This window comes from Mesoplodon mirus, assembly GCF_964341445.2.
Source record: "Mesoplodon mirus genome assembly, chromosome: 5".
Lineage (NCBI taxonomy): Eukaryota > Metazoa > Chordata > Mammalia > Artiodactyla > Ziphiidae > Mesoplodon > Mesoplodon mirus.
This window is the reverse complement of record NC_138980.1, coordinates 124,594,622-124,615,152: the sequence shown is the minus strand read 5'-3', so window position 1 is coordinate 124,615,152 and position 20,531 is coordinate 124,594,622. Positions and strand designations below refer to the sequence as shown.

Genomic DNA, 20,531 nt, shown 5'->3' with positions numbered 1-20,531 from the left:
TGGGGTTGCAACTTTGGGAGTGAGGCTTGCCTGGGGCGGAACCAGAAGAGAAAACAAAACAAAACAAAACAAAATAAAATTAGGATTTCCCCCACCTTCTCTGCCCTGTAGGGGCCCCCTTCCACTTCTTAGACCAGAATGGGAAACTCCTCTTGGAGCTGTTTCTGTCCGGGCCAGTGATTTGTACTGCCTTGAGTCCCAGCTGGAAGGTATGGAAGAAAAAACAAAAAGATCAGGAAACCCTGATTGTTTGTATTTTGAATTCTGGTTTTCTTCCCCAATCTACCTGCTGTCATTTACTTCTCAGAGTCCTCAAATAGCTGTTCCAAACGTCTGTCCAGAGATTTTAGTAGCATTTGTTGGGAGAGACAGAGTGGAGTGTACTTATACCATCTTAAACAGGACCATAACCCTAAACCTTTGACATACTATGAAAATGGAGAGAATTGTACAGTAAACACTGGTGTATCCATTGCCCAGGTTCAATAGCATCTTTTCTTTTAAACAGCATGTCTGAGGATTGCCATGTGTCTAATGTATTAAACACACTACTCGTTTATGTCAGAGTGTAAGTCAGTTATACCCAAAATGATGGAGAGAGGTTTTACCACTTTGTTCTCTCTGAGGCTTTTCTGAACATATATTTTTATTACCCTGTATTTGAAGCATGACTCTGGCTAGCATCAGCTTCTTGTAACTTTGCCTTGGGGGATTGAAATGCTGTCAGGTGGGAAATAACATCATTCCTGATGTACCTCTGTACTCTGCCTTGAAAGATTCATTAAGTTAAGTATTTCTGTAACTAAATCAATTATTCACAGTGGCATTAGAGCATAACTAATAAAATGCTTTTTATAATTCAAGCAATGCCATGTTTGGCCAGATCTGGCAGCTTCTTTATCTGAGTGATGAGCCCTCAGTTTGACTTAGCAGTTCTGTCTTTTGAGTTCTAACACCTATTTGCAAAGAGCCAACAATGGCACCCCTTCACCATCAATATTTATTCAGTACCTGTTGTGGGTGAGTATCAATGCCAACTACTGGGGATTCAACTAGATATAAGTCCTTGCTACTCAAAGTAGGTCCTGGGACCAGAAGAACTGGCATCACCAGGGAGCTTGTTAGAAATGCAGGATCTTGGGCCCCATCCCAGACCTTCTGAATCAGAATCTGCGATTTAACAGTATCCCCAGGTGATTGTTTCAGGAAGCACTGACATAGATACAGTCCCTGCTTTGAGGAACCTACACTCTGTTGGGGAGCAAGCACTGAGACTGTAACAGGTAAGTTGCGTGCTGAGGATCAAATGCATAGCCCAGGGGCTGAGGACTCCAGGTTCAAAGTGGGCAGCATCCACAAATCTGGGGAAGAGGCAGACGAGGTAAATGGAGGCTCTTACTCCAGATGTGAACAAAGGATCCCAGGTGGGGTGCAGGTGGTGCCCAGAGGATAATGCAGGCATCACTCTCAGAGCTGCTTACTCTGAGTGCAAGTGTTCCCCGGGGAAGTTATTGACCTTCTTGCCTGTCATCAGACTGGTAATGAGGACAGGTTGTCGGTGTCTGTGGGCATTTTACAGTTTATAGAGCATCAGGTACTGACTACGAATGTAATCTATGACTCACGCTCATAAACTTCTCAGGCATGTCAGTTTCCTATCAGAAGACTTACTTTATTACATCTGTGAGGAGTGATTCTTTGCCTCTGAGGAACGATGGCTCCATTTGGAATTTATGGTTTCAGAGACTCAAGTTGTTTGCCTCTTGAATTCCTTGCTTTTGGATTTTATGATGGGTGTTTGAAATCCTTAAGTGTTGGCTGCTTTAAAATTAGGAATGACCTCTTAGGGAAAAATAGAGCTTCTATCAAAATATGATCTATCATCTATCCCAAATATTTCTGGCCTCTTTTTTGACCATATGTGAAACTAGATTTAGTGTTACTAGGTGTGAAACATTGATTTATAGGGAAGGCTAAATTAAGGGGTAAAATTTCTTGAGAATCCTCAACTAGTTATTGTACATCATTGTTCCTTGGGAAAAAGTGCAGAAATTGGTAAGCGTTTTCTTCACTCTAGACTTTAATAGACTGCCTCACTGTGTAGTGTGACAGCTGAAAGGTAAATATTATAGGGTATGTACATTTAGAGAAGGGTTTCTCCACAGTGGCACTATTGACCTGTTGGTCAGGTGATTTTTTGTTGTGGTGGAGGTTGGGGGGGTTATAGGATGTTTGCAGCATCTCTGGTCTCTACCCACTAAATGCCAACATCTCCCCTAGGTCACAACAACCAAAAGTGTCTCCAGAAATCTCCAAATGACCCCTGGGGGCAAAATTGCCCCCAGTGAAGAACCACAGATTTAGAGTTACATCTCCATAATCTGGGACTTGCTTTTTTACTTCTCCATACCCAAACTTTACTGAGAATAAGAGAAAACATTAATGCAATTTCTGGGGGCAGCCAGAGTAACTGCCAAAAGGCTTATACACTTTAAAATGGAAGTCCCCCACAGACCCTCACTCCTTGTTTATTTATTTATAGGCTATACATTTAGCAAATTGGTCTCCAGGATTACAAATACAGTTGATTACAAGAGGCCCATAAGATGTGCTGCGAAGGCTTACTTTTTAGAAGGCATGTATACAGAGGTTATGGATGATTTTGTTTGAGGTCCAGTACCATATTCACGGTGATTAAATACCTAACCATTTAACACGTACAATTGTACTATTGCTTTTGTTAGGGTCTGTCTCATCTTGTGCTGCTGTAACAAATACACCATAGGCTGGGTGGCTTCCACAACAAACGTTTATTTCTCACAGATCTGGGAACTGGAGAGTCCAAGATTAAGACAACATCACTGCCAGCATCTTGTGAGAGCTGCTTCTGGGTTTATCCACTCTCAGTGGAGAGCGGCAAGAGGAAGCAAGCTCTCTGTGTCTGTTTATAAGGGCACTAATCCCATTCATGAGGGTTCCACCCTCCTGACCGAATTATCTCCCAAAGGCATGACTTTCAAATACCAGCACATTGGGGATAGGCTTCAACCTATGAATTACCAAGGAACACAGACATTCAGTCCATAGCAGGGTCCTATCTTTTTAAAAAGGAGTCAATGACAGAGTTTTTGAGTGTTGAGCCCCTGCCCCATTTCCCTATGGGTTTTGCTGTTGTTGTTGTTTGTTTTCATTTTAAACGAGATTTATTTAAAAATTCTTTTCAGCTTTATTGAGGTATGGTTCAAATAAAACTGTGGTACATTTAAAGTGTACCTGGTGATGATTCAGTGTGTGTATACGTTGTGAAAGGATTCCTCTCATCTAGTTAATTAACACACTCATCACCTCATTTCTTCTTTTGATGAGAACATTTAAATTCTACTCTCTAGCAAATTTCAATTATATAAAAGTGTTATTAACTATAATCACCATGTGATTATAGTTAGATCCTCAGACCTCATTTGTAGTTAATGGATGGTTTTTTGACAAGGATAAAAGGAAACAAAAGCAGACACATGAACTTACAATTAAGGATCCTGAGGCTAAGAGTTAACTAAGTTGACCAAGATTATAGCATTTGAAAGTGGTAGAGCCAGAGTTTGAGGTCAGTTTCGTTTGAGTCTACAGATCATGCTCATAATGTCTGCTCTATATACTTCTTTTTTTTTTTTTTTTTTTTTTTTTGCTGTACGCGGGCCTCTCACTGTTGTGGCCTCTCCCGTTGCGGAGCACAGGCTCCGGACGTGCAGGCCCAGCGGCCGTGGCTCACGGGCCCAGCCGCTCCGCGGCATATGGGATCCTCCCAGACCGGGGCACGAACCCGTATCCCCTGCATCGGCAGGCGGACTCTCAACCACTGCGCCACCAGGGAGGCCCTATATACTTCTTTAAGTTGGGACCTAGGGCACAGGTCTCAATTTTCCTCAGGTTACAGCCCTCCAATCCCTCCTCCCTGAGACAAGTGTTAACTGCTGGCTGTTTCCTTTCACACTTCTCTTCCTGTTCATTCGGTGTACAAGTCTAAGTGCCCCCAGCATCACTGCAGGTCACTAGGTCTTGAGCGAAATCTCTCCTTCAGTCTCTTTTATGCATGTGTGATTTTACTGAGAGAGTGTATTTTAAATAATTTATGCATAAATAGAATTCTTTTTATAACTTCAGTCTTTTCTGTTTTTTCTTTTTTGTGTAATTTCCTCTTCTCCAGTAACTACGTTTAGCAATGTGGGATCTGTGTGTTTTTTTCGGTACTTTTCCTCATGCTCATATGATCATATCCACGTTGGGTTTTTTTAAATTAATTAATTAATTAATTAATTATGACTGTGTTGGCTCTTGTTGCTGCGAGCGGGCTTTCTCCAGTTGCAGCGAGTGGGGGCTACCCCTCGTTGCAGTGCACGGGCTTCTCATTGCAGTGGCTTCTCCCATTGCTGAACACGGGCTCCAGGCTCGCAGGCTTCAGTAGTTTGGCTCACGGGCTTCAGTAGTTGTGGCTCACGGGCTCCAGGGCGCAGGCTCAGTAGTTGTGGCTCACGGGCCTAGGTGCTCCGCGGCATGTGGGATCTTCCCAGACGAGGGCCTGAACCCGTGTCCCCTGCTTTGGCAGGCGGATTCCCAACCACTGCGCCACCAGAGAAGTCCCCATATCCACATTGTTATCTATCTATCCACTTACCCACTTATAATAGATATAGATACATACATATACACATATGAGTTTTTGGTCATAGCTTGTTTTATAAAAAATGGGATCGTATTATATTTTCTCTGCATCTTATTTTCCACATTTAACAACTACCTAATGGAAGTCTCTCCATGTCAATTGTTATAGCCCTAATGAATTATTTTTAATGCCTACATCATGTGGTATGACTGTTCCCTGATTTGTTCAGTGTTCCAATATTGATGGACATTTACCTTGCACTCAGCTTTATGGGTTGCAATTAATAACCTTATTTATATAACATTAGGTCCTAAAACTTATTTTCATGGGATAGAGTCCCAGGAGTGGGATTGCTGGTTGTATTAAAATTTTAATAGATATTGCCAGATTGCTTAAACTATAATGGTTTCATTTCTACTAATACCTTAAGAGAGCACATTTTTGGGTCCATTTTTCAATGGGTTTAATTGCCTTATTCTTTTGATTTGTAAGAGTACTTCATGTATTACAGAAAATAACCATTTATCTTTATTAAGATACATTTTTTAAAAATCCATCATTTGTTTATTGTCTTGTTTATCATCTGTTCCTTTTATAACTTTTGAATTAAAACACTATACATTATAGTCTAGATTTTCTTCTAATATATTTATTGTTTGTGCTTTTTTTGTATGTATGATATGATACAGGATTTAATTTTATCTTTTTCCAGATGAAGAACTACTTGTACCTACACCACTTATTAAATATATTCATTGTCCCCATAGAATTGAAACATCACCTTTGCTGTATATTAAACTGTCATTTCTTAATTTTCAACAGTTAGGTATTAACCTAGCTTTTGTTGGCTGAGACAGTGTGGTGGCTCACCCAAGTGACGATTCCTTTCTTCTCTTTTCTGGAGGAAGCATGGCTTGACAGTAATTCACCTTGCATCCTGGTCTGGAAGCCTCGAGATCATGCTCATGCTGGTTAGAGCTGGAGCAGACCAGAGAGCCAAGAATCCGGTAGGTATGTGGGTCACACCTGGACAGAAGCCCTGTCCTCACAGTGCAGGAGGAGAAGATTGCAGTGTAATTGTCTCCCCTACCCTGGCTCTCTTTAGGATGGAATGAATGCCCTCCACTTTGGGGCTCAGAGCAACAACATGTGCATTGTGGATGGAGTACTCATTCAAGATCTGCACCTGTGGGACTTGGACCAGCCTGATGAGGTGTGTTTGCTGTTGGGCGGACAGGTCTCAAATACACCCCCACTAGATTCTGCTTTCTTCCTGCCCTTGCAGAAACTGCCAAAGCAGCCAGCACAGACAGACCTGACCCTGTAGCTGGATCCTCTCTCTGTCTGGCAGACCACAGAGCAGAAGGAAATTGTTGGTGCCGGTGGTGGCCCTAGCACCTGCATGTGGGGAGGGCAGGAGGTATTGAGGAAGCCGCCTCTACTCCCTCATCCTGGCCAGGGGTGGACAGTATCCACCCTGTTTGGGTGCCTGCATTTTACTCCATTATGCCTGGCCTTTTGGGAATGTATTTGACCCAAGGCTGTGGTATAATGAGCCATGGAATATAGTGCAATTTTATCATATCCATCTATATTTCTTTCCTTTCATAAGAAGTGATATAGTAACAGCTACCACTTATGGAGTATTCGTTAGTGTGCTTGGCCCAGAGGAATGCTGTGTCCACACATTATTTCAGCGAGAGGTCTAGGGCCTGGCACATATGGATGCTTAACAAATCATTGCTGGATGAACGAATTAAACTGTTAATCCCTACAGTAATCCTATAAAGAAAAAATAGTTTACTTATTTTCAAAGGAAGTCTTATATTTACTGATATTTGAGGAAGTCGAGGCCCAGAGAGGCCAGGTACCTGGTCTGAGGGCTCCAAACTGAGAAGTGACAGAGCCAGGGTTTGAATTCCAGTCTGGTTGACTCTAGTCACCATGCTGTACCGTCTCCCTTCTCAGAGGACAGTGGGCATTGCCCATGTGCTAGGGACTGTCTTTTCCCTGGAATATCTCCTTCTAGGCTTTTTTCATAGGATAATATCCTCTGTGGGATTGGCATTTGGATTTTGAATGGAACCTCCTTTTCACTGTGCCTCTAGAACTTTACTCTCCATTAAAGTCTCTCTAGAAGTTAATCAGTAATATTTGCTTTGTTTCACCTCTTTTAAAAAACCTTCACATTTTTTTCTGACCTCAATCTTAAAAATAATAACAACAAAAGCCATTTCTTCAAGTGAAGTCTATAAATTTATTTTACTTCTTCTGAATATGACTGAGCAACTAAACCTTTACAGCTTGGAGGCAGACACACTTGGGCTGAGGCCTGGGCATATATTAACTATGTGGCTTTAGCAAGTTCTCCAACTGCTGAAATCCTCAGTATCTCCCTCTGTGCAATGGGAATAATAAAACCTACTTCATGGTAGCACCAAGGCATGATGGGGTGGGGGGTGGATGTCTTGACCTCCATGTCATTTTTTATCAGCAATACCTCCATTCTTTGATAGAAATGATTTTGATGCTTCCTCAATCTTATATACAAATACCTATGTCAGTGAGCAAAATGGCAAGCCATTCTACCACCCCTTTCCAATCAGACGCCACCCCTAAGCCATTCCTATGTAGTAGTATATCAGAGTAGCCACTGTTGGAATGCTTAAATGAGTTAATGACTATAAAGCACTTAACGGAGAACCTGGTAGTTGGTAAGTGCTCACTAAATGTTAGTTATTATAACAATTATTATAGGGTAAAATGCTATCTAATTTCCTAAAACTGATAACCATAATCAAACAGCATTTAATGTCAGGATGAGGAAGTCAGACATTCCAGCTTGATCCAGGCTAACTAGGAGTGTGGCCTATGAGTGAATTCCATTCAATTCAATTCAGCAGATATACGTTCAGGACCTGATTTTTTGTTTGTTTGTTTGTTTGTTTTAATAAAAGGTATTTTTAACTGAAGTACAGTTGATTTACAATGTTGTGTTTGCTTTCTGCTGTAAAGCAAAGTGATCAGTTATACATATATATACATTCTTTTTACTTTCTTTTTATTTTATTTTGTTTTTTTATTGAAGTATAGTTGATTTACAATGTGTTGATTTCTGCTGTACAGCCAAGTGGTTCGGTTATATTATTACATTCATATAATATATATATTCTTTTTTATATTCTTTTATCTCAGGATATTGAATATAGTTCCCTGTGCTATACAGTAGGACCTTTTTGGATTTGTTTTTTTTTTTTTTTTTCCAGTATGCGGGCCTCTCACTGTTGTGGCCTCTCCCGTTGCGGAGTGTAGGCTCAGCGGCCATGGCTCAAGGGCCCAGCCTCTCCGCAGCATGTGGGATCTTCCCGGACCGGGGCATGAACCCGTGTCCCCTGCATCGGCAGGCGGACTCTCAACCACTGCGCCACCAGGGAAGCCCAATAGGACCTTTTTGTTTATCAGCACCTGTTTTGTGTCAGAACAGGACTATCTTCCTTTTCATTGGGCTCTGGTTGCTTTCACGGGAGACGGCTGTGTGTGGGGAGGATCAGGCAAGCTGAAGGGGCTCAAAGACCAAAGCAGTTTGTGGGGAACCTTCCCCACTTCTGGAGCTTCTGCTGGCCATTATCTCTTCGGCAGGCTCTGGGCTTGTCCTGTTCCACTCCTCTTCCTCCAACTCTGACTATTTGTTGGGGAAAAGGCTGAAGAGCCCTGGTAGCGGACTGTGCAGAGCCAGATAGATGTGAAGCTAAGAGTACCTAAAATTAAGATGGGTGGAGAGACATATGAGGAATGAGCAAATAATGAGTTCACTGGGTCATCTAGGGAGAGAAGAATCTCTGAGTCCAATTTTAGTCCTAAAGAAACCTGGATTAATCAATAAAAAGACAAAGTCTGTCCTTTTTCTGAGATCTGTGAGTGAGGTCAAGGATACTGGCAAAAGCCAGTAGGAACTGGGATCAGGAGCTCAGGGTCAATTAATTCAGCGTTGGGTTTTCCATCTGTATTTGCTTAAAGATATTGTGGAACTCATGAAATGCACTGTATAGAAAAGACTGCTCCGTCTTCACAGCGGGCCTTCTTCCCTAGTTTCATTTTTTTCTTTTTTGCGGTACGTGGGCCTCTCACTATTGTGGCCTCTCCCATTGCGGAGCACAGGCTCTGGACACGCCGGCTCAGCGGCCATGGCTCACGGGCCCAGCCGCTCCGCGGCATGTGGGATCTTCCCGGACCAGGGCACGAACCTGTGTCCCCTGCATCAACAGGCGGACTCTCAACCACTGCGCCACCAGGGAAGCCTCTTCCCTAGTTTCTTATCCACAGAAAGTGATGGAGAGCCTTTATACCTGCCCAGTGTTAGTAATCCTTCTCATTAGCCTAGAGGGAACTCCAAAAGCTAACAAGGAAAGCCTTACAGGGAGGAGGTCTTTATTAACAAAATGAATTTAACTAGGCCTGGAAGAGATTGGGTGAGATGGGAGAGATGGAGGACACTGGAGTATACTGAAGTTTCTCCCAACTCCATAGCTCTAGAAATCATGTGGCCTCTCCAGGGGAGAGAGATTAGAGCAGCCAGGAGAAGTCATAGGTAAAGCAGTCTAGATATTTAGAATCTACATGTAAACTCCCACCTAGTGATCAAAAATAAATACTCAGGGCTTCCCTGGTGGCGCAGTGGTTGAGAGTCCACCTGCCGATGCAGGGGGCGCGGGTTCGTGCCCCGGTCTGGGGGGATCCCACGTGCCGCGGAGCGGCTGGGCCCGTGGGCCACGGCCGCCGGGCCTGCGCGTCCGGAGCCTGTGCTCCGCAGCGGGAGAGGCCACAACAGTGAGAGGCCCGCATACTGCAAAAAAATAAAAAATAAAAATAAATAAATAAATACTCAGACTAAAATGTTTGGAGAGGGAGGGACACAGAATGGAATGGCCTCAGAAGCCACTCATGTATCTGTTGAATGTTTATAAAGTTTGGTGGTATGACGTTAGGTTGGTTTCAGCTGCATATATTGGGGAACTTCCACTGGTTTAAAAGAATCTATATATGAAGTCTCTAGAGGTCCAAATGCAAAGAAACATCCTTTTTTTGGAGGACTGGGGATAATCATGAAGGGATTTAAGAAGACAGTTTCCTATGTGGACCTGAGGCCCACATCTAACAGCCTTGGATTTCATCAGACCTATTGACTCCCATCTGGGGAGAACTGACCCAGCAGCTCCCTTTCACATCAGTTCTATGCCTTCATGTGCAACACACTGCTCTTTCAGCACTTTTTACTCATGGCCATGTTCTTGTCCTCTCTCAAATCTCTAGTTATTCAGGGCCCTGCTGGTTTTCCCCTTCAACTAGGGTTCTGCTCTGGATTCCTGATCACAGGGTGAAGGGAAATGTCTTGGGTGTGTAGACATGCCCAGGAGACACCGGGGGACTTCATGATGGATTCCACCGGCCTCCTCTCCTCAGAGGCTCTCCAGGGCACCTTCTCTGGGATCCCTGTGGGAAGGGATGGCCAGGTTGGACTTAAGGTGCACATTTAATGGCTGTTTGTGAAACATTTACTGAACTTGGTAACTTGTCAAATAACCCTGGTAGTAAACTTAAAAATGAAAAATAATTTCTAATGAATAATTGCAACTCCTCAGACTTATTCATGTGCAAACAATTTAAATGCATTGAATTAAGACATATTAGGTTAAATGCACATTAAGTTAATAAAGGAAAAAGGAACAGGAATTCTGGACCCTCCTTATTTTTGTTAATTAAGAAAGGGATTCAGGATCCCTTCCTGAGCTGGGAAGTTGTTGTGGTTTGTGTGGGGCTTGAAGCTTGAGGCCCTGACACCAGGCTCCACAGTCCTCCAGGCTGGAAAATCTCCCTGCCTTCCAAGTGAGGGCAGCCTCAGTTCTCCGAGACTGCACTAGATAGAGGCCCACTTGAGTGTAATTTAAAAGGGTTGGGTGGTTAAAAAATGAAATAAGACATAAGAAACTATATATTTTTTTAAAACCCACATTTTTGAAATTCTTGGTATTTTGCCTAATAACTTATACTAGAGATGGGAGAAAAGATTTGTATCTCATTTTACTGTCACCTCATCTTCATGCTACCTTTTGATATGTTTATAAGATAGAGACTACTTTAAATGTTCTTATTTTGTGTAATTTGGCTTTCACTTTTCTTCTTGATGATAACATTTTTTAAAGGTTATACAAAGTTTAAAGTAATAGCTGCTTTCTTGGCGAGGAAAAATGTTTCATCTTTGATAACCTCCCATTTCTTACCAGAGTAGGCTTTCTCTGTGGGTGGGTCCTTTGTCACTCTGTTTAGGTATGCAGAAATGCAAGACTTTGTAGCAACCAAGGATAAAAGAATAAGGCCATTTTAAAGTTGAAAAGACTCCTGATACTTCGGGTAGTGTATGTCCCCAGATGGCTAAATATGTATTAGTTAGAATTCTTTTTGTTATGAGTGACAAAAATCCAGTTTAATCTAGAATAAACATTAAAGGTAGTTTATTCACTCCTAACTAAAGAGTTTGAGGGTGTATCTGACTGGCTTCAGGTATGGCTGGATCCAGCTCTTTTTTTTTCCTCCCAACTCTTGGCTGTCTCTGTTGGCATTATTGATAGGTTTACTCTCCACATGGTGGGAAAGATGGCTACTAGCAGCCTCAAGTTTAATATATGAAAGCTCACAGGTGACTCTGATTGGCCTGTGGCTTGGCACGTGACCATCCTGAACCAAACACTCTGACCAAGGGGTAGATGGTGGAAGAGGCAGGAGCTATAATGAACAGCTCCACAAAAATGGGGCACAGGGGCTGTTCTCCAGTGGAAAAGATGGGGACAGGAAACAGGTCACCAGTGCTCTTTCTTGCTGTTCCAGGGCATTAGCAACCTTTAAAGGCTGTCTACCCCCATTTCTTGTCACCTGCTCCCCAGCCACAAACAAACACTCACACTGAGTTATGTACTCCCACAAATCGCCAGCTCAGGTCCTGCATTTCATTATGATCACTCCTATGTGTGTTTGTCTTCCCTAACAGACTCTGAGCTTCTTAATGTCGGGGTGCCATATTTTTTATCTTGGCCACTCTTGCTTAGCACAGTATCTGACATATACATAGGTGCTTAATAATTGTTGAATAAAAAGTGACTGATTTATAAGGGTGTGTGACTAAATGTTTTCATCTAGTATATCATCAGTGTTTCTCATCCTCCTTATTGTGATTTGTTTATATGGACCTTTATCTGTTGTCAGTATTCACAGATATTTGTAAAAGCCAGACAGTAATTTTGGCTCTGTCATTTCCCAAGAGCTGTTCATGGCTCAAGACTAGATCTTGATCTTCAGTTAGGGGTCTAATCTCACAAGCAGCAAACAGAGGCCCCAGGCAGTTTCTGTCTCTTCCCTTTGCCCTTCCTTAGTGATTTGATGAGAACCATCGATGATGAGTCAGGATTTCAAACTCTGAAGGGCTGGGGATGTAGGTCTAATTGACCACATATCTGGCTCAAGAATATAAATGAGGTGAATTTTTGGTGCCAGTTTGTTTCTCCGGCCTCCCTAATGCATGAGTGCAGAACCCTGGAGGGCTGATCTATACACACTTTTTTTTTGGCCATTTATTATTTTAGCACTTTTCCTTCATTTCTCTTTAGGTTGTCGGAGAATCATGAGCCGCTATCTCAAGTTAACAGTGACCATTATCTTTTTATTATCTTGCATTAGCAGGAGATCAGATAACAAATCTAGATTCAGGAACCTTCTTCTAAAGAGTCTTGTATCTTGCTTTTCACATTTCAAACATCTTGCTAAGCTTTTAGTTAATAACATATCAAGCCAATCTGTGAATGTTTTCTTTAATCAAAGAAAATACTTCTGCTGCTATTTTGCCACCCCAACTTCTTTTCCTGCTTTTAAATATCTCAGGTTAGAAAATTGAGTTTTTTATGGGTCTTTCATTGTTCTCGATGACATTTTGGCTGTTGAAAATGCAGTCTCCCTTTGCAATGTGAAAAGTTAGAGAAATTGCCATAATCAGAAGATTCTGCACTTGAACCTTCCTCCCAAACAAATCACACCTAAACATCCCTCTTAAGCTATATTCTCTGGATAATTCCTAATTTCTCCATCCCATTTCATATTGACCTATTCTCAAGAGTTTTCCTGTGGATTCTTGGTGAACATTAGAGGTAAATATATGAGCAAGCAAGGAGAGCCTAAAGAGAAGCAGTTGATACATGTCATGTCTGAATGAGTCACATAAATATTAAACCCTGGACAATTTCTGCTTCAAACATTTTTATCAGTAAGGCAAGGCTTACTGAGTGATATGCAGGTGACTCAGATGGGGTCTGGAACAAAATCAGCTTCTCAATAAATAGTCGAGTGAAAGAACTATTCAATAAATGCAGAAAGTTGGTAAAATTGTTACATTTGAAAGGGAATCTCATTGTCTGATTGTGAGGTGGCATCTCCCCAGGTGCTTGGGAAGACCGTTTCCAAACAGTACTTCTCTGCCCCCATAAAAATGATTCTGTGCTGATGCGGAATTCCCACAATTTGGGGCAACAACTCAGAAATGGATCTGGTTTGAAGTGAGAGGGATTGTTATCACCCTCCCCTAGGAAGGGCCCAGAATGCTGTGACCAGAATCACCACCTTGGCCTCCTCGCCATCCCCTCCCCTCAAACTGCTGCCCGCTTTGTTGGTTGTCTTGCCTGCTCAGTAAGTGTATAATGAACACTGGAGTTTGTGATTGATTTTCAGAAAGGAAGAAAACCATTCCTTTTGGCGGCAGAGCAGGGCCACATTGAAATGATAGAAAAACTTATCTTCCTTAATCTGCATACTTCAGAAAAGAACAAGGTGAAATGGCCTTTTATTTCTTTGCTGAGTGACAGTTGAGGTGTAGATTTGGTGATGGCATTTTGGTGAGCAGTAGAGTTGTTCAGTTGTTACTACAGTCAGAGGGAATCATCGAATATCCAGGTGAAATCAACCCACTTTTTCAGTGGATCGTCCAGATTGCCAATTTTGCTCCATAAATGTCTGTGACATCAATGGACTACATGGAATTTTCTACTGTCAACTCCAGTTGCTATTTTCTTCCACTGAGGTCTGCGGGAGACTCAGCCCCACCTGACCAGGGAGGGAAACACTGGGTGGGCATCCATGTCTATGTGCATATCTTTGATACTTTCCTTAGGAGAAATTCCTAGATGTGGAATTGTGGGTCAAAGAGTTCTGCACATTTTAAAATCTTTTGGTATATATTGCTAAAACTACCTCCCAGAAATCTTTCACCAGTTTGCCTTCTCAAGGTTATATAGACTTACTTTTATTGTCCCACTTTTGCTAGCAAATTAGCAGCAAAGGTAGAGCAAGGAACATGGATGGATTTTTCCCTTCTCTTTCAAACAGCTATTTATTTTCATTTAACACTTTAAAAGTATGAATTTCACTTAAAACTGTGGAAAACATGGCCACTACTCTATCCACAGCTTTAGCAGTCTAAAATAACTCATGGTGGTTCATTTGTTAAACCATTCACTTATTCACCAAAAAAAAAAAATTTTTTTTAATATGTGCTCTATGCTAGGTAGAGTATGTTTTCTTATTCCAGAAGCTTACAGGGCAAGAAGAGCATACAAAAAATAATATATCAGGCTAAGTGCGGTAATAGATGTATATACAGTGTGCTGTGGGAACACAAAGGAAAATCTGTTTCAGAAATATCACAGGCTTCACAGAGGAGGTGGTATGTTATGTGGGTCTGAGTATTTGAATGGACAGTGGTACGAGGAGATTGGAGGAGGGCACAAGGGTAGAGTATTTCAGACAGAGGGAAGAGCCCATTTGTAAAGGAACCAAGGCATGAAAGAGCATGGTGTGTCCTGGGAATGACAAGTTCAAGGTGGCAGAAATTGAGGATGGGTGGGCTGGGAAAGGTGGATGCCAAGTGGGCCAAGGCAGAGAGACCATGAAAGGCTGTGCTCACCAGGAGGAGGGGTGATTCTGACCTATTGGCAGCAGAGACCTGGAGGGTTTTACGCAGCAAACAGGGATGGGATCCATCCTGGGTGTAGGCGGGTAACTGTCACCGTGGTTTGAAGGGGGTATTGGTGCCTGGAGAGGCAGGAGGTGGGGAGTCCCAGTCAGGTGACTGCAGAAGTGGCTGAAGCAAGAGCTACAGAAAGCCTCTCACCGAGGCTCTCACTGGCAGCAAGCAGGACGAGGTGGTAGGAGGAGACAGAGGCCACAGGATCTGTGACCAGGGGATACGGAGAGGGCAGACTTTCTGGCCCCTAGCTCTCTGGCTTGGACTCCCAGGAGGGTGGGGTGCCCATCCCTGAGCTGTGGGGTACAGGGGAGGAGGGGGTGATGCATGGTGAGTAGTAAGGGTTTCGGAGGCTTCACTCTGAGGCACCGGAGTGGGGAGGGGGTATATTCAGGTGGAGGGCGGCAGGGAGTTAGAAACCGGGCCTGGGGTTCTTGTAAACCCCTTGTGAGTCATCTGCTCTGGGTGGTCACTTTTTAGCCTCTGGCTCAATGCCTTTGAGGCTGGCTGTTTGGAGACTCAGGTGAGTGGAGTCCTCTTGGACTTCATAGTTTAATATTCTGACGAATTCTAATTTGGCAGCTCTCCTGAGAGCTACTTTAAGAAGTAATCTAATCACTTACTTTAAGACACCATTGATTGTAAGGCACATCATTATTTCATGTAACACTAAGAAAAAATAATGCTGCCAATTAAACTGTGACACAAAAAACTCTTGTCATTTAGAATATTTTATATTATTGAGTTTTTAGACTTTTATCTGAGATTTTTAAAATCATATACATACAAAGGACCAAATAAGCAAGGGAGCTTGGTTAAGTATTCCTAGACTTCATACATTGAGTCGAATTCTTCTAAATCACTTTCTCACTCAGAGTCTTGATGTCCTTGCTTTTCCAGACAAAATATTGTCTTTTGTGCCTTCAAAGATGCTTGTGATGCAGTGTTTCTTCAAAAGGTGCCCTGCTATAGATTCTGAGATTTTCTTCTAAGCCACTGACACCCATTCTGATTTAATGCAAATCACAAGCCATGACAGCTATATCATGTCTGCTGCCCGGTTGACTGAGATTGTGAGGTGCATCCTGATCTCAGATATGTTAACATGAGAAACCGGATGTGACTTAGAGTTGGTGGCGTATGGTCATAAAAATAGCAACTGTGGGCAACAAAATGAAAACTGAAGGCTGTGAAAGTGGACATGTGTGATGCCTGGGAAAAGTCAGTATTCCCCTTGGACCAGAGAAGCATAATCAGCCTGGTCACATGCATTCCTGGACCGGGATTTAAAGCAGGGCTCTGACTGCCTGGGTCTGATCCTGTCTCCATCACCCCAGCTAGATGATTTTGGGCACGTTACTTGGCCCCTCTCAGCCTTAGTTTCCTCATCTATCAAATAGCCTCATAAGGCCTTAGTGAGGTTTCAAATGAAAGGCTGTGTCACACACTTAGTTCAAGGAATGGCGCCTGGCACATGGTAAGTGTGCAACAAGTGGTATCCGGTGTCATCACCGGGGTTATCTGGGTGCAGTAAGTGAGATCTTGGTTACCATCGGTATCAGTGGTACATATTGTTATTATCCTCCTTTTTCTCTCTTCCAGTTCCTAGGAGAATGTAAGCCAGGCTTTCAGCTGAGGATCATGGACAAAAGTAGAGCCTTGATTTGTTTATTTTTATGTGTGTGACCATCTGACGTAGCAATGATCAGGTTGAGCTAGTTTAACTTAAAGAAGATCCTAGGAATTTGGTCTTCTGGAATAAGAGTTATGAATGTGAGAAACTCAAAAAGAACATGGTTCACCTAGGATAAATCTTAGCCATGATTGGCCTTCACAAATCAATATAGAGATCCAGTCCTATAGTCATAGGATTTAATTTAAAGTCTTAGTTGTGCTTGCCCTGTTTTGCTTTAATACTTTACCACTGGAATGTGTGCACTTGGATTTCATCTACCTTTTAGTTATTTTCGCATTGGGGCACATTGAGGAAAAGTCATAAAGTCCAACAAACTGTAATTGTAGATTGTGATAGATTTTATTTGCACAAAGTAAAGTATCTAGTGATGATATTAGCCTTTTGGATGAAGCCCATAACGAACATACAGTCTTGGGCTGCCTCTGTTTCCTGACATAGGCTGTTGCCTGACCAGTTGGACTAGGCTCATGGGACTAGGCTCTAGAGCAGTGGTCTCCAAACATTCTGGGTAGCAAACTCATACCAGTAAAGAAAGTTTGAGCATGCACCTAATCACATGTACATTTACAATTAAATTAATATATTATAAAACATATGCCAGAAATATAAATTTTAAAGATAGAGATAAAAATAAACATAAATAGCAATTTTCATATTTTTCTGTACACTGAAAGGATTATCTTGTAAATATCTGATGTATTTTCCTTCCAGTTTTCTTTGTGTTCCTATGCATGTATATTTTTAGTGCCTGCCCAAAATTCATTTAACTGTTATTTAGCTCTTGGACATTTATGTGTTTGTTTGTTTTTTAATATATTTATTTATTTATTTATTTATTTATTTTTGGCTGTGTTGGGTCTTCGTTTCTGTGCAAGGGCTTTCTCTAGTTGCGGCGAGCGGGGGCCACTCTTCATCGCGGTGCGCAGGCCTCTCACTACCTCGGCCTCTCTTGTTGCGGAGCACAGGCTCCAGACACGCAGGCTCAGTAGTTGTGGCTCACGGGCCCAGTTGCTCTGCGGCATGTGGGATCTTCCCAGACCAGGGCTCGAACCCGTGTCCCCTGCATTGGCAGGCAGACTCTCAACGACTGCACCACCAGGGAAGCCCCTGACATTTATGTTTTGTTCAGTTTTTCTTTACTATTAAAGTAATGCTGTCATGAACCTCTTTGTATACAAACTTTAGTCTGTATTCCTCATTATTTCCTTTGGGTATATTCTTAGAGGTAGGATAGCTTGGTCAAAGATATAAATGTTTATTAGGCTCTTGATATATTAAAGACATGAATTCTTTCCTTCACAGTTTTTGTAAATATTTTTCCACTGGGGTTTGCCTTTTGGCATCTCTTTTCCTGGAAAAGGAGAAGGCAGATTATGAAAAGAAATTCCTCTCTAACAGATGGCTGTCCCAGGCTCTCAGGGGAAGCTGCTGGGATACAGTTTTTCCATCTCGGTGGGATAGGAACATTGGTTCCATGCTCTTTTGTCCCTGTTAACGTGATTGTTTGTACCTAATTAGCTAGTAAAATTGTCTGAACTGGGGCTTCCCTGGTGGTGCAGTGGTTGAGAGTCCGCCTGCCCATGCAGGGGACACAGGTTCGTGCCCCAGTCCGGGAAGATCCCACATGCCGCGGAGCGGCTAGGCCCGTGAGCCATGGCCGCTGAGCCTGAGCGTCTGGAGCCTGTGCTCCGCAGTGGGAGAGGCCACAACAGTGAGAGGCCCGCGTACCGCAAAAAAAAAAAAAAAAAATTGTCTGAACTTATCCTAGCTGTTAGGCAGAATAATGTCCAAGGTGGAGAATGGTTAGGACGTGAGGAAGGAATTCTGCATTTCTTCCCAATATTTTTAGGAAAGAATCTGCGTGAGGAGGGGGAAGTATCCAAGTAGCTATTGTGTGAGACCAGTTCCTTCTTTTCTATGTTGTGGCCTAAACTAAACTCACTTTGTCCTACTAGTGTTTATCATAATGAGTTTCAGGAACCTTAATTACTAAGGTAGGGTATTACATTTTTTTAAATGACATGCAATATTTTAAATCAGTTTTAAAGGTTAAAACTGTACTTGGTACAAATGTGCTTCTATTTTTGTATTTCATACTGCATTTTAGTTCCTCATTTCCATGATTATCTTTCTTAACAAGCTGTTACCTTCTTGTAGACAGGGTCTGGATTCTAGTTGTCTTCCCAATCCCAATGCCTACTACTGTCTGACAAACAGCAGGTGTCTAATAACTGTTTGTTAGATTAATAAAGATTGAGAGTATGAATGATGGAGGGAAGGTGAGAAAGGAGGCAGCATAACAGAGTAGTTAAGAATGCAGGCTTTGGGGCTTCCCTGGTGGCGCAGTGGTTGAGAGTCTGCCTGCCGATGCAGGGGACACGGGTTCGTGCCCCGGTCCAGGAAGATCCCACATGCCGCGGAGCGGCTGGGCCCGTGAGCCATGGCCGCTGAGCCTGTGCGTCCGGAGCCTGTGCTCCGCAACAGGAGAGGCCCGTGTACCGCAAAAAAAAAAAAAGAATGCAGGCTTTGGAGCCAAAGAGCTAGACTTGCATCCTAGCTTTGCCACTTTTCAACTGAGGCTTAGTTTCCTTATTTGTAAAGTGGGGATAATAACCCTGACCTCAGAGTCGTTGTGCAGTTAAACTGTGCCAAAGCATATAGTCTTGGCAGTATAAGTTGGCACATAGATGCTCAATAAATGCTATCTATTAAGAGTAATGCACAAGAGATAGAGAAAGCATGCTGTTTCTCAAGTAATTTCATTCCATGCCAAGGGGCAATTAATTTTAACTTTTTTTCCGTTTGTTAGAATGGCGAAACACCATTCTTAGCTGTTGAAGGAGGTCATGAAGAATGCAGCAAAGTGCTACTGGCAGCAGGAAGTGATATCAACATTCCAAATAAAGTATGTGCTCCATGTCTATTTACTCACACAGGGAGGGGGACTCAGAATGTTCTTTGGGTAATCTGGTCCTGCACTGACCCATTCACTGGGCTTTTGTAGAATTAATACAGTTGTCCCTAATATCTGCGGCGGACTGGTTCTAAGGCCTGCCTAAGTGTACCAAAATCTATGGATAGGGCTTCCTTAGTGGCGCAGTGGTTGAGAGTCCGCCTGCCGATGCAGGGGACGCGGGTTCGTGCCCCGGTCCGGGAGGATCCCACATGCCGTGGAGCGGCTGGGCCCGTGAGCCATGGCCGCTGAGCCTGCGCGTCCGGAGCCTGTACTCCGCAACGGGAGAGGCCACAACAATGAGAGGCCCACGTACCAAAAAAAAAAAAAAAATCTATGGATGCTCCAGTTCCTTATGTAAAATGGTATAATACAGTCCTTATCCGTGGTTATCCATCCAACTGTGGGGGGCATGGGGATTTGGAGGGCCGATTGTATTAATAATTTGCTTTCTTTGGGGTAAGAATTAATGACTTACCTCTGACATTCCCCTATTAACGTTTCCTCAAGAACAATACCATTCTTCCTATTTATTTGGGGAATAAGTTATTTGGAGAATAATTGAAAATAGGGCAAAAGTAGCAGATAGTTGTTGCTTCTCAAACAGACACTTTTATTCTACTTTGTTTTCTTCCTAGAAACAAGTAGTACCTGGCTTATACACAGTAGATGCTGAAAAAGAAAATTGTGTAAAAAGCCAAGTGGTCATTCTAGAGCCTGAAGAAGACAGGATGATGCCTTCTTCTAAGTACAAAATACAAAATACTTTGGTGCTGAGATCCTTTAACACTGATCTTCATTTATTTTTAATTTTTTTTTATTTAAAAAAATTTTTGGCCACACTGAGCAGCTTGTGGGATCTTAGCTCCCTGACCAGGGATGGAACTGAGGCCCATGGCAGTGAAAGCACTGAGCCCTAACCACTGGACTGCCAGGGAAGTCCCTCACTGTATAAAATTATATATACATAGGCAAGATTGCAAGAGAGAGTGGGATATGTAGGGTGAGGTGATTCCCACTGACGTTGCAAGGTTTTTTATGCAATAAATGAACCCAAAGTTAAGAATTCACGGGGCCCAGGAAACATTCAGAATATGGAGAGCGGTGCTGTTTTTCTGTCATGCCCAGGTGCCCCTCTGCCCCCAGTCTGCAGCCTCCCTGG

At 42.7% G+C, this 20,531-nt stretch overlaps 1 protein-coding gene across 1 annotated transcript in view; it reads left to right on the top strand.

Moving 5' to 3' along the window:
- Positions 1-20,531, top strand: part of ANKDD1B (ankyrin repeat and death domain containing 1B) — a gene marked incomplete at both ends in the record, with an annotated part of 53,156 nt that overhangs the window by 16,314 nt on the left and 16,311 nt on the right. The window contains 5 exon segments of the mRNA XM_082623311.1: positions 5,565-5,667; positions 5,766-5,873; positions 13,430-13,528; positions 16,173-16,250; positions 19,226-19,321. Coding sequence (XP_082479437.1) covers positions 5,565-5,667; positions 5,766-5,873; positions 13,430-13,528; positions 16,173-16,250; positions 19,226-19,321 — 484 coding nt within the window.